The sequence below is a fragment of the Castanea sativa genome, chromosome 4 (assembly GCF_040712315.1).
Source record: "Castanea sativa cultivar Marrone di Chiusa Pesio chromosome 4, ASM4071231v1".
NCBI classification, from domain to species: domain Eukaryota; kingdom Viridiplantae; phylum Streptophyta; class Magnoliopsida; order Fagales; family Fagaceae; genus Castanea; species Castanea sativa.
The window spans coordinates 43347094-43360277 of NC_134016.1; the positions used below are offsets into that span (position 1 = coordinate 43347094).

At 33.8% G+C, this 13184-nt stretch overlaps 2 protein-coding genes across 2 annotated transcripts; both read left to right on the top strand.

The window, feature by feature from the left end:
• The first annotated feature begins 802 nt into the window (after window positions 1–802).
• LOC142632965 (uncharacterized) lies at window positions 803–4413 on the top strand. The gene is made up of 7 exons (XM_075807275.1): window positions 803–1009; window positions 1485–1632; window positions 2070–2206; window positions 2526–2727; window positions 3000–3262; window positions 3752–3866; window positions 4145–4413. Exons 1-7 carry the CDS (start codon window positions 803–805, stop codon window positions 4411–4413), a joined length of 1341 nt encoding a protein of 446 aa, XP_075663390.1.
• Window positions 4365–9432, top strand: LOC142632966 (uncharacterized). Its single transcript, XM_075807276.1, has 6 exons — window positions 4365–4740; window positions 4869–5035; window positions 6862–7125; window positions 7219–7253; window positions 7505–7836; window positions 8534–9432. The coding sequence occupies exons 1-6, from the start codon at window positions 4470–4472 to the stop codon at window positions 9430–9432; spliced, it is 1968 nt and encodes a 655-aa protein (XP_075663391.1). The 5' UTR covers window positions 4365–4469.
• Window positions 9433–13184: the final 3752 nt, after the last annotated feature.

Genomic DNA, 13184 nt, shown 5'->3' on the forward strand with positions numbered 1-13184 from the left:
AAGAGAAAAAAAAAATATGGATGTAATAAAGGATAAGTGGGTACTATTTGTGACATTTAATAAAAGATAGGTGTGTAATATTTAATAACTGTGATGTTATAGAGTATGCGGTAGTGCAAAAATTGTGAGTACTAGAACAACTCATTTAAAAGATAAGTGTTAATAAAATTTTATTTTACAAAGATTAATTCTAAATTAGTATTGTGAAAATATTGTTGCATTTTATTATATTTCTAAAATTTTTAAGTTAGTACTATTTTTTTTTAGAAAAAAATAGTACTATTGACAGAATATTTTTATAACAATTTCATAATAAACTTTAAATAGTAAGTTGTTATTAGTTCTCATCTAGACTTACTAGTGACATTTTTTTTCCTACCATTAACAACTTGTTATACAGACTTTATTGTGAAATTTTTGTAAAAATATTGTGTCCATAACTTGCATTAAAAGAAGTAATTAAAACAAAGAATTCTCTTTATATAGATATTGTCTTTTTTAGTAATTTACTCCTCAAATTGCAACTTTTATAAGTGCTAGCCAAACACTCAACTTTTTCAAAAAGCACTTTTTAACAGCTTTTACCAAACACTCAACTTTTTGAAAAAACACTTTTTCATTATGCACTTTTTGAAAACTCCACTTTTTCATTATGCACTTTTTCAAAAAGCCCAACCAAACTCACCCAGTGTCCTGCTCTCACTGTTCAAATTTGTTTTCACAAGCCCCACAAATGTGTTTCTTTTGGTTATAAATTGTTGGCCTTTGCATGTCTCAGACTTCAATTATGGTTTACTCCCAAATGGGCTTGCTCAAGCTTCCATTGGTGATTTTACTTTGCTCAGTTTTTTCTCTTTTGAGTTTCATAGCACTCTGTGATACCTCAGAGCTTACTGTGAAGTTCTTGGAGACTCCCCATGCACTCTCAAATCTCAGCTCAACCAAATTCGTCTTTGAAGTTCTTGTGGGTGGGAGTGGCGCTTGCACCAATTGCAATATCACTTGCAAGGTACGTTAAACTCTGGTAATAATTTGAGCTAGTTTACTAGGCTTTTGTTTTGGGTACTCTGCTCTCTCTCTTTCTCCCTCATGAGTTTATATGTTTCATGGATCTTAAGTTAATGTAAGGGAGTTGGTTGATCTAAAAAAGTACTTAGCACGTCTTTCCATTCTATAAGGATGTAATGAGCTTGAATTTTCTTTTAGAGTTTAGACTAATCAAGAAAACCATTTGGAATTCAGTTTATTCATATGTACATACTTTTGTATTTTTCTTTAGTTGATAAGATTATTATAATGAATTATTACTCATATTCATCCTGGTGCCAAGCTAAATTATTGGAATTTCTTTTTGCTTTGTGTATGTGTTTTGCTTTCCAACTCAATGGTAAGTGGGAAGTGAAGAAGCTGCATCATGGTTTGATTTGTTGGGAAAACTTTAGCTTGTTCCACAAAATAATATGTTAATAAACTTGTTGGTACAGTTGGACGATGGCCTTGGCCGCATTAATGGTTCTCAATGTGAAAATGGGACAGTTTTGTGTGAAGGCTTGCACGATGGAAATCATAAATTTGAGGTTTGCCCCAACGGGACTCAAGGAGTTGGCTGCAATAGCTATAGCTGGACTGTTGGTTAGGAACCTTCCTTTTATTCTTTTTCTAATTGCTATTATATTTTCTTCAATTACCACTCAACTTCAAATAAGACCTTCTTGCTTGAAAGTCTTCAACAGCTATGTATATGAGGAAATGTTTTGCCTCCCATGAGCTTATATTGTGTTCTTTAGTACCCAATTTCTAATGTGTTCATAATTCTAAAAATGGCTCTACAAAATCCATCTACTCAATTTTCAAATTTCAATGAATGCATAAATTTTATCTTACTATTCTTATTCTTGAAGACTTAAACACACCCCACATTGAAGGTTAGTTTGACACTTTATCAAGCTTGCTGAAACCAAACCGAGTCTATGATGTTAACAATCCAATTTAGATTTTTTGGCAATCATGTTGACTTATATTTTGTCTATACCCATAGCTGATTCATATTATATACCTTAATTTTGCAGATACTGTCCCGCCAACGGCAAATATCTCAGCCTCTACACCTTTCACAAATGCTCTGAATGTTTCTATAAATATATCTTTCAGTGAACCCTGTACTGGTGGAGGAGGCTTTGCATGTTCGTCTGTGAATGCCTGCAATGTGAGTAGGAGGCTAACAAACACGTAAAAAGCCTCTAAATTGATTTTATGCTCTCTCCTTGGTTCTTGCATTATTATAGTGTTTCAGAATTGTGGTTTTTTGGTTAATTGGCTCTCAACCTTGCGATTATTGAAGAATGGCTTTAGTTGAATAACTGAAAAATGTCTTGGAATTCCTCATATGGAATTGTCCACCATGTTAATTAAGTAGATGTGTAAATTGAATTCCATAATCTAGTTTCTCTGACTACTTATGCTGTCTAGACTGAATAATAAACCGAATTCTAACATTTTCATCTCTTTTGGAAAACTCTTTACAGCTTTTGGTCTATGATGCTGGCCAAGTTATACCAACCTCGCTCAAAACTCTACAGCCAAACCTCCAATATTCTGTCCTTGTGGATTTATCGTCCCCTGCTCAGTATGGGCGAGTGACTTTGGTAATGGATAAGAATTTTTGTACTGACAGTGCAGGGAACAAATTTGAAAGAAACAAGAATTCTAATTTCACTCTGCATTTCGGTGAGTCTAGTTTTTATTGCCATAGGATTTTTTTTTTTCCCAATAGGAAATATGTATCATTATTTTCAGAATGAGTTGTAAGTGCAATGTCCTTTCATTGCTATTCTTGTTTTTATCTAACTAATGCCTTGAGCTTTACTTATTGGCAATTTGTATCATATTTAAATTGAATAATCTGGACTGTTTATGTAACTGTCCTTGTCTGGTTTGATTGATTAGTTGATTGTTGTTGTCAATGTGTTATTTACATGCTCTGTTCATTAATTCTACAGATAGACGAAGTCTCAACTTAACTACTCACGTTCCTAAAAGGCAACTTCAACTTAATGGTGATACTATACTGGTGCGAGCAACCAATAACTATAAGAAACTAAGGGTCTGTTTAACCTTTCCAGAGCCTGTTCTCAACACATCTGAAGAAATTAAAAATTCTCTCAAAGCGGAAATTTTATATTCTCTCCGACTGAGTCAGGGCTCACTTCTTCCTCTCGTTGACACTAAAAAATATGAAGGGCCTAGCAGATTTGAATTTAAGGTCAGATGGTTCTCACAATCTAATTTTATTTTTTTCAGCCATGAGAGTAGAAGTTGGTTCATAGGTTAGGAGCCTGTTTAGTTGTCCTATGAATTTGGAATGGCTCATTTATATTTTGTCCTATGTAATGCACAACATCTTGAATTGGGTCACTTAGAAACATTGGAGCCATTAATTGTACTGACAAAATAAATCATCTTCAAAAAAATTTCATGGTTGCACATTTTGAACTTCCCCCTAATATAAAATGCAAAAGTGTATTGATTATCACACAATCATTATTGTACATCATCCATACATACTACCGGTTTCACGTTTTAAATGTGGACATCCTTAACAAATATGCTATCGCATGTGAAATTATGGATGTAGTGTATACAGAGTGTACATTAATGTGTGTGTGAGTATATTTATTGCTATTTATATCTATAGGACCTATGTTTCTCATATACCTTTTACTTCTTACTCATTTATACTCTCTCCTTTCAGGTTGCTACATATATAAATGACACGATTGTAGTCAATGTAAGCGTTGATACAAACTCTATAATAAATAGACAGGGGACTTCAATTTCACCAGTTGAACCATTTGCTTTCATATATGGTACGATTGACAATAGTTTACAAGCATTACAAAGAGAGAATAAATAATTTGTTTGTGGAATCAAAATTCCGTTTCAATATTCTGTTACTCAACTCTTTGAATATAGAAACTCTTCAGATAGAATTTTTTTTTCTACATTTATATATATATATATATATATATATATATATATGAAATTAGGAGTATTAAAAAAAGATTATATGCAATTAGGAAAGCTTTATATTTAAATATCTATTTGTTGGGTGTTTCCTCCTGATAGTTATAAATGTGACTTTCAGATTTTGTGAAGCCTGCTGTAACGTTGAGTATGCTACCTTCCAAATCTTTGAGGCCTGCTATAACGTTGAGTACACTATCTTCCGAATCTTTGAGGCCTGTTGTAAATACATCATCCCATAATTGGACAAGAGAAGGCAACATCTTTGTGTTGATAAAATTTGTGAAGCCTGTATTTGGCTTTAGCTATTCTAATATATCAATCACAGGAGGGAAATTACAGAGGCAAGTCATTTCTGGTTATCTTTCTGTTTGTATCTATACATATTAACCCTTACATGAACAAGACATCACATAAATAATTCACCCACACACAAATAAGAAACCATGACGATGACCTTTCTACTCACCATTTGGGTTCTTGATGGAAATAATATTTCAATTAGTATGTCATATTTACTCTTTAACAATTTTCATTTTTGTTCCTTTCCAATGATAATCATTAACATTTTCAGATTTATAAAAGAACGTAATCACAGATATATTGGAGTGATAAAAGCAAACCAAGAAATTGTATCTGTCAATGTTCCCGCAAACGTAACTGGGGATGCTGCTGGAAACAAAAATCAGCCTTCCAATGTTCTACAAGTAATGCACCGTAAGGATTCTTACTCTTTTCTCTTGTTGTCAGCTCAATTGTAGTCTAACATCTAAGCTCTAAATGACATTTCTTATCCCTTTGATTTTCTCATTTATTTAATGATGTAAGGTTTAAAAAATATACAGGTTCTGTGCCGAAAATATCTCCTGTGTTTTATGGATCTACAACTGGCTCATTTGTGGTGATAGTTACTGCTGCTGGGCTGCTTACGGTTTCGATAGCAAGCCTTAACTCCATTGGGGAATTTTCAAGGCCATCTCCTTCTCTATCTCAGTCTCAGAGTAATCTTTTTGTATGATATCTATTTCATTTTCTCATTAATTGATTATTTAGTTATAGCATGATAATAATCTATACGGACACTTTTACACCGTGTTAGAAACACAACAGTAAATAAACTGACTTTTTTTTTAATAATCATAAATTGACATTAATTCTGTGGCTGGATGTTATAAAAAGGGTAGAGAAAAATCTTACAACTTTGAAGTTGAAGCATGTAAAGTGGTGATTTTCAATTCATGTCCGTTGGCTTTAATTTTGTGTCAAATTTGATTGTAATTTATTCAATCATTTACCTTTATTTTTTGGGATTAAATGTAATGGCTCCGCGTGGAAATTGGTGAAGAACTATGAAACAGGAGATTTCTCGATTGACTCATGATTGGTGTGCAAAAGGCCACGTAAGAAGCATATGTTGGAGGTTCAAATGACTCTAGTGTCAAAGGCATTTTGCGAGTGGCTTGTGACTTGGTTAACTTGCGACCTAACTCACGAGATGCACGAACAGCTGTTTATGTTTGTTTCCATCATTTCTTTATCCACACTTATGAAATTGTAAGAAGAGTTTCAGAGGGAAAAAAAACCCTAAAATCCATTTGAGAGTTAGAGATTGTAACCCAACAATCATTTACACATTTCTCTTAGTTTTCTTCAATCTCTTCTCTCTCTAATTCTATATCCCTTGAGAGGTTCTTAGCCAAAACACAGACCACACCTATTCAGAGTGTTGTGAGTTGATTTGGAGCAATTGGGAAGCATTGGGTTTATGCCAATCTTTACTCCAACTAATTTACTAACGGATCAATTTAGCTTGTAGGGCCGCAGAGGTTTTTGTGCCGGGTTCTCTGGCTTTCTTCTTTGATAGTAAATCATGGTGTTATCTTGTGTTTGCTTCTCTCTTCTCTTACTACTTACGCTTTTTACTTAATTGGTAATTATGTATGCCCATGCACTATTAGTAGTCCCAGTTGATTGCACATTTATTACTCTTATTTTGCATTGTTTAGAGTAGATTAAAAGCAATTTGGCTGTAATTTAAAAATTGGGGTCTAAACTACCTCTAGTATTTAAATTGGTGAGCTTTCAAAACAAAATTTTTGAATGATGAAAAACAATCGTGACCTCTAAAAAAGTTCTGATAGCATGTCGATGTGCGGCTTTCTTAACTTTCTTGGGACACCTTATTGTCTCTGCAAAGCATTTCATTTATGGTCAAACAAGATCTTTCTTATGTACAATTTAATTTGCTTATTTTTTCTTTGTGGCTGATCCAATGTTTTCCAAGGTTTGAACCAGAAGTCAATCAAACTATACGTAGCAGGTCATTTATATATAGCCTCTTGACTATCAGTCAAATAATTAAAAAATAATTAATACACCTAGAATAATTCTCCTTGATTTTTATACATATAATTTAATATATAACTGAACTCTCTAAGGGTCGTTAGGTAATGTTGTTCTAGTAACATTGTTTGTATTTTTTTGAAATATGTGTGAGTAAAAAAATGTGTAAAAATACATCTAATATTGTTTACAAACTGAAAATTATTGTTTAAGTTGTGTCACTAAGTACCTCTTAAATATTTTAGATGATTTTGAGCCTTTTGAGTTTTGACCATGTTGTCTGACTTCTTGAACCAATGGCCCAACTCTAAAGCCTGTGGAGCCTATTGGCACTTCTTCCAAAGATGGAAAACTAGGATTGACCTCTTCAGAGTGGGATTTTGTGGGCTGGGGTTTTATTACATTATTGGCATAAAGAGTAGAACTTATCAAACCTTATGAACTGCATCATTCTAGTAGAACTAACTAGCATTTTTCCTTTTCTCTTTCATACAGAGAATTGCATGCCATCTTCAGGTTATTGCATTATCTGGATGGTTGGCAGTGAGACTACCAGTGGAGTATTATGAATTGACAAGGGGTTTGCGATGGAGCATTCCCTACTTAAGTCTTCCATGGGAAAGGGAAACTGGCCACACCCGTCTGGTAATGGGGAACTCGAGCCTCCCTGTCAACATACACGCGTCTAAACCTCAAATATCGGATTTCTTTAAGCCCTTGTTAGGGCTGGTTGGAAAGGATCATGAATCACCAGCTGAGGTCTGAAACCTCTACTTTTTCTATGACTTGTTTTTGAATTCTTTAATCTTATAATGAGTAAATTTTTTGATAGAATGCATTGTACACCTGCAGACAGAACATCTTGAATCTGCTCTTGATCCAAGTGGGTAAGTTACGAGGACTCTTACTTCTATTTATTACATGAACTTGGATATGGATTTTAGAGACAAAACAAATGGAGAAAATATTCAATACAGATTTATTTTATTTTATTTTTGGGCTTGAAAATATTCAATATAAAGCGGAAAAACTATGAAAGCCACAATTTTTGTATAATAATAAAAAAAAAACTGTTGAATTTAATTTAAATATTTGCAAGTTATCAGTGAAATATCTTACTAGATTTTGTCTCATGTAGGTGGAGTGCTTTTGGTAGAAACATGTTCTGGTTAGCCATAATTGGTGGCGGTTTCATAAACGTGCATGCTTTACTCCTCCTCATCCTATATTTGAAGAAGAAAAATCCTAAAGAGCAGAGGGATGATGGAGTGCTGAAGAAAAATTCTGAAGAGCAGAGGGATGGTGGAGTACTGAAGAAAAATTCTGAAGAGCAGAGGGATGATGGAGTACTGGAGAAAAATTCTGAAGAGCAGAGTGATGATGGAGTACTCACATCCCCAAGATTTGAAATAATCATTGTAAATCTTGGGATAACTAGTATTTGTCAGGCCTCTGCTGCTATAATTAGAGGTAACTTGACAGTTTGTTTCCTTCCCCACAAATGATTCCATATCTATGCGTTTATCATGCCAAATCTGTTTTTCAAAAGATAATTATGCTGCTTTCCCTTTCTTTTCTTTTTTAATTGCAAACCCTATATTAGTATCTTTCAGCTCTCTATTTATATTGAATTCTTTAATCAACGCATTTTCTAATTCTCTCTCTCTCTCTTTTTTTTTTTTCTTTTTACAAAAAAGAAAGATAATTCTCATTATGATAGGCCATAGAATGAGCTAGTTTTCTTCCTTTCTTTTTTTTTTTTTTTTCTTTTTTTTTAATGAAATCTTTTCTACTCTACTTTCCAAATATGTAATGGAATTGTGACTATGTTCCTGTCTTGTTCATAGATGTCTTATGGACTTAATAATTATCATATAGCTTGGCACCAGAACTGGTCTACGGTCCCATCTCTTCACATATTTGAGAACTGCAATGAAGTTGATGTTTCACACTGTTTGGACGTTTAACTCAATTCACTTCTCTGTGCATGACAACCATCATTGCATAGTTATCTGACTGCATCATATCAGAGTTACGCGACTGTGTATCTAGAACCAAGATTCACAATTTTTTGCACATTTACATGCTCTTTGTCATTGGTTATAATGCTAAGAACTTCAAGCACAGAACTATGTGGCTTAATCATTTCTCACTTTTGTGAATTAAGGAGAAACGGCATTGGGGATTGCTGTTGGCGTTCTGCTTCTGGGTGTTGTGTCTTTTCTACTGCTGGCCTGGCTCTTGTTCCTCTATAAAGGTATTACACGTGCACATTTACTTGAATACGAGGAAGTTCATCAAGAGGATCAGGGTTCTCACTGCTATACAAAAATAGTCCGAGCATTTTTGGTTTTGGTTAAGGAACACAAGTGGAAATCGACAGACCAACAGAAGTCTAATTATCTACCCATTTTAGGGTCTCTATATGAAGAATTTAGAGGCCCTCCAACGTCCAAGCCCTCACAGAATTCTGGGGGCAGTTCCCATACACAAGCGGAAGCGCCTTTGTCTGTTATCCAAAAGCTATGTGGACAACTCAGAATATACTACCCATTGCTTGAGTCCGTGAGACGTGTTTTGCTAGCGACTATGGCTGGTTTCTATAAGGACAACTCGTCTTCTAAGATTCCTCCCACATTCTCTTTATGCATCAATTGTTTTCATCTCTTCTTCCTTGTTCTCGAGAAGCCATTTACTAAGAAAAACATTCAGTTGCTTGAGATCACAGCAGTTTCCAGTGAAGCATGTATATCGGCTATTATATTTGTTCTTGCAAAGAAGGAATTGTCAGACAAGGATGAGAAAAAATTTGGAATTCTCATGCTTATACTTGTCCTAGTGGGAATTTTTCCACAGATAATGAATGAATTGTATGATTTGTACAAACAGATAAAGCAGCTGGACTTTGAGAACAATTTCTTACCCGGTTTGAAAAGAGCTTTAACTGGATTAACTTGGTTTTTCAGCAGGCGCAGGCCCCTACCTCTACCTCTACCCCTACCTCTAATCAAGTCAAATCTCCAAATCAAGCAGGCCCCTACCTCTACCTCTACCTCTAAAGGATAATACAGCTGCCTCTACCTCTACCTCTAATCAAGTCAAATCTCCAAATCAAGATTGAACAAAAATTCACCAGTCCTTCGGCTGAAAGTAACAGGAACTCTAGGAGTAGGAACAGGAACAAGAATTCATGGAGTAGGAACTCGAGAACAATTGTTCCAGAAAAATCATGGTTGAACCAACACCACTCTTTGATTTAGGTGCTATATTTAGTTGCTTAGTTGTTACATGTTGGGATAGACTTCATCCTTTTATCCTTAGCATTGTCTTTGCTTATCATTTGTTTTAGTTCACCTCAACTTTATCTCATTGTTGAGTTACGTTTTCAAGCATATAAGGCATCTGTAAAAGCCTATGAACAATTATAATAGATTATTATCAGAATGTATATGAGAAAAATCAAGCTTATGGAATTTCTTCTTTGACGTTTACTTGCTTTCCATATTTCTCTCTTTTGTCACCATCTCCCCACGTGGGAAAAACAGTGCAGCTTGCGGCAGAGGGGGTTGTAACAAATGCTAGCTTTGTAGCTTTAGCAAGGATGAAAGTGGGAGCCCTGTTTTAAGTACATCTTCTGATTCCAAGTCAAAACTAAATGGCTTGTCCAAAGATTTAGAAGCCATTTATGCCTTCAAGCGAAAGTTAATGATTCACAGAATATGTTATTTAGATTACTGGTTTCATTACAGTTACTTTATTTATCTTCCAACAGCTGATGCAGTGCTAGCTCCACTACTTTTTGAGAAGTAATGAGACATGGGTGATTGCTTAGGACTCTGGAGATGGGGTTGTAATCCTTTTATTTCTAAGCTGTGACCCATTTCTAATTTGTTGGGCTCATAGTAGTAAAATTTTGTCTCTTTTGAATAGCCATGAAAGTTAGAATTAAAAAAAAAAATATTTGAAGTAAAATTTGGAACTTGTTTGTGTTTAGTTGTATGTGCATATGTGCAAGCATCAAATGTTTTTAGTTGTGAGAACTGCAAATTAACATGTATTATCTAGGGAAATCAACTTTGCTTCAAATCAGATCTAAAAGCTTTTTTTTTTTTTTTTTTGGATTGACCAATTGTAGCTTGATTATCATTCTTGTTTTTTCTGGTTAGATCTAGTTGGAAATTTTCTTTACTTTTCTTTTTTTTTTTTGGAAGAATTTGAAGGGGAGGGGAGAAGAGGGTTTCTACTTATTATTATTATTATTATTATTATTATTATAATAATAATAATAATAATAATAAATTTTCAAATTTGTTCTTATGAATTATGATGTCAAATTATATATTTATTTAAATTAAACAAAAACTTATAATTTGTCAATTTATATTGTGTCTTATCATTATCCTATTACCATTTTATTTTCTAAAAAAACTAAACTTAATGAAGGGATGCATATTCCCCTTATCCTACTTAAATTTTAAAATGATGTAGAACAGACATGTCACACGCCAAACCCAAAAGGCTTCAAAGTATGAAAAATCGAGCCTTCAAGAGAGACAGTAGGAGATTTTTTTTTTCTTTCCATTTGATAAAGTAAATAAATATATTGATCTCTCCACAATATTAGTTAGAGCTCTATGACACATTTACAAACAATTCAAACTACAAATCAAGTGTCTCCAAATATACATAAAAATCCAAAGCTCCAAATAAATAAACACAAAGTCATAATCCTCTCTATAAGATACGTAACCTCAATAGAAAATCTAGGCCTACCACGCCCAAGACTAATAAACCTCAAGAGCCCAACCTCTAGTAGAATTAGCTATGACCTCGATAAATTTAGTAAGTTGAGTCACCAATAATTTATAGCACAAATCTCCTACTTAGCATAGTACTCCAATCACCACCGATAAACTAAGCTCCATGTCCAACGTATAGTTAATTTATCTGTAAAACTGTTAGAGAGTGGGATGACCTAAAACCTAGTAAGTAGCATAATTAATGAGGATGAGGGTAATGCAAGTCTCATGATAATTAGCACATCTAGCTAATCAAGTGGAAATTCCCAAAGTAATCACCGGCTAATTATCATGAGACTTGCATTTCCCTCACTCTCATTAATTATGCTACTTACTAGACTTTAGGTTATCCCACATCATGGCACAATGGTAAAACATAAAAAGCTTATAGATTACATGAAATCAAAACATAGTTTATTTCCAAGTAGTTTCACAAAACCTTTTAATATCAAAAGATATTCACAAGCTTCTCAAAGCCTTCAAAATCATTTCTTGTTAAGAAGATTTTGTATCAATTTTCCCAATTGTCAAAGCATCTTTAAATTTTACAAATAGTGCAATAAATCCATTCTCAAGAATTTAATCAAAGATGTTAGTCTTTTCCATGCTAACAAATCATGCATTTCTCCATATGCAATAAAAAATATGATTCACTTTTAAATGCTTCATGCGTTTTCCATAAATGATTAACAATAATAGTACACATAGTACGTTTTAGGAAAACCATGAATAATGTTCCAAAATGGGTTTAACCATAAAATACTTTAGTGCAATAATGATTCTTTTTTAAAAGTCCCATTAAGAAACCACTTACCTTAGCAGTCCAATCCAAATTTACCTCAACTGGGCACCGCATTCAATCAATCAAGTTACTAGGTCCATCACCAAGTACCTTGGAACCTAGAAACACAAGTATCAAGCCTATTAATAACAAGGCCTACTGCAAATTACACTATCATATTTGTCTCCGTAATATAGGAAAGGATTCCCTCAAAAATCAAACTTAAGGCCCTAAAGCCTAACTTGACCATCCTAAGACAAGTACCCCTACCCAAACGGGAACCAAGCAAGCATACAAGAAACTCATAAGGCTATAACACAACCAAAACCTTTTATTTCCCTACCACAACCACAAGTCAAGCAAATGCAACCTCATAACTCATTGAGGTCATTCGTCAAACACTTGACATGCCTACGTCATTTAAACAATTCTATAGCTACATTTTCATCTACTATCCACATAGCTACAATCATTTTTGCATGTCACAAAACCACTCAAAGAAGAAAAGAAACCCACTTTTAAAATCAACTAAATTTTTAAATTTAAGTTTATCAAAAAATAATAATAATTTAAAAAATTTAGAATCACAAGAACAACAAAAACCATATGGTCTTTCAAGAAAACCCACCCGTCAAATTTAGTTTTCAAAACCTCCTTATCAGTCATCAAAATAAATGGGTAAGCATCAAACTAATGTTATGAAAATATCACACAAAACCCAAACCCATAGATGCCATGAATTAAAACTCACAACACATAACTTGAGATTTTTGGCCATCCATCCAAGACCACCTTCCATGTTAAATTAAACAAAACTCCAAGTAGTACTATTAACTAAAAATTACTTGGATCCACCATTAATAACAAACATGCATATTTAAACTAAACTATCAAAAGAACAAGAAAACTACCGTTGTTTTTATGATGGCCAAGTAAACAGGGGAAAATATAGAGCCTTCATATGAGATTGCAAGGAGGAAACCACCAAGAGAGAAAGGTGGAGATGACTATTTTGCCGCCTAATTACATAATTAGCACAAGTTAGGATTTTTTTGGGTGTTTTCCTAACTGCCCTAGGTTTTCATCTACTACTTAAACACATTGTAGCCTCCAAGATAATTCAATTTTCAGATTAATAAAAATTCAAACTTCGTCTATTGTTTCTCTTTGGTGGATTCCAGGACCCTATCACCTCATGGATTCAAGAAAACACTCGTGAATTCAAGATTTTCATTCAG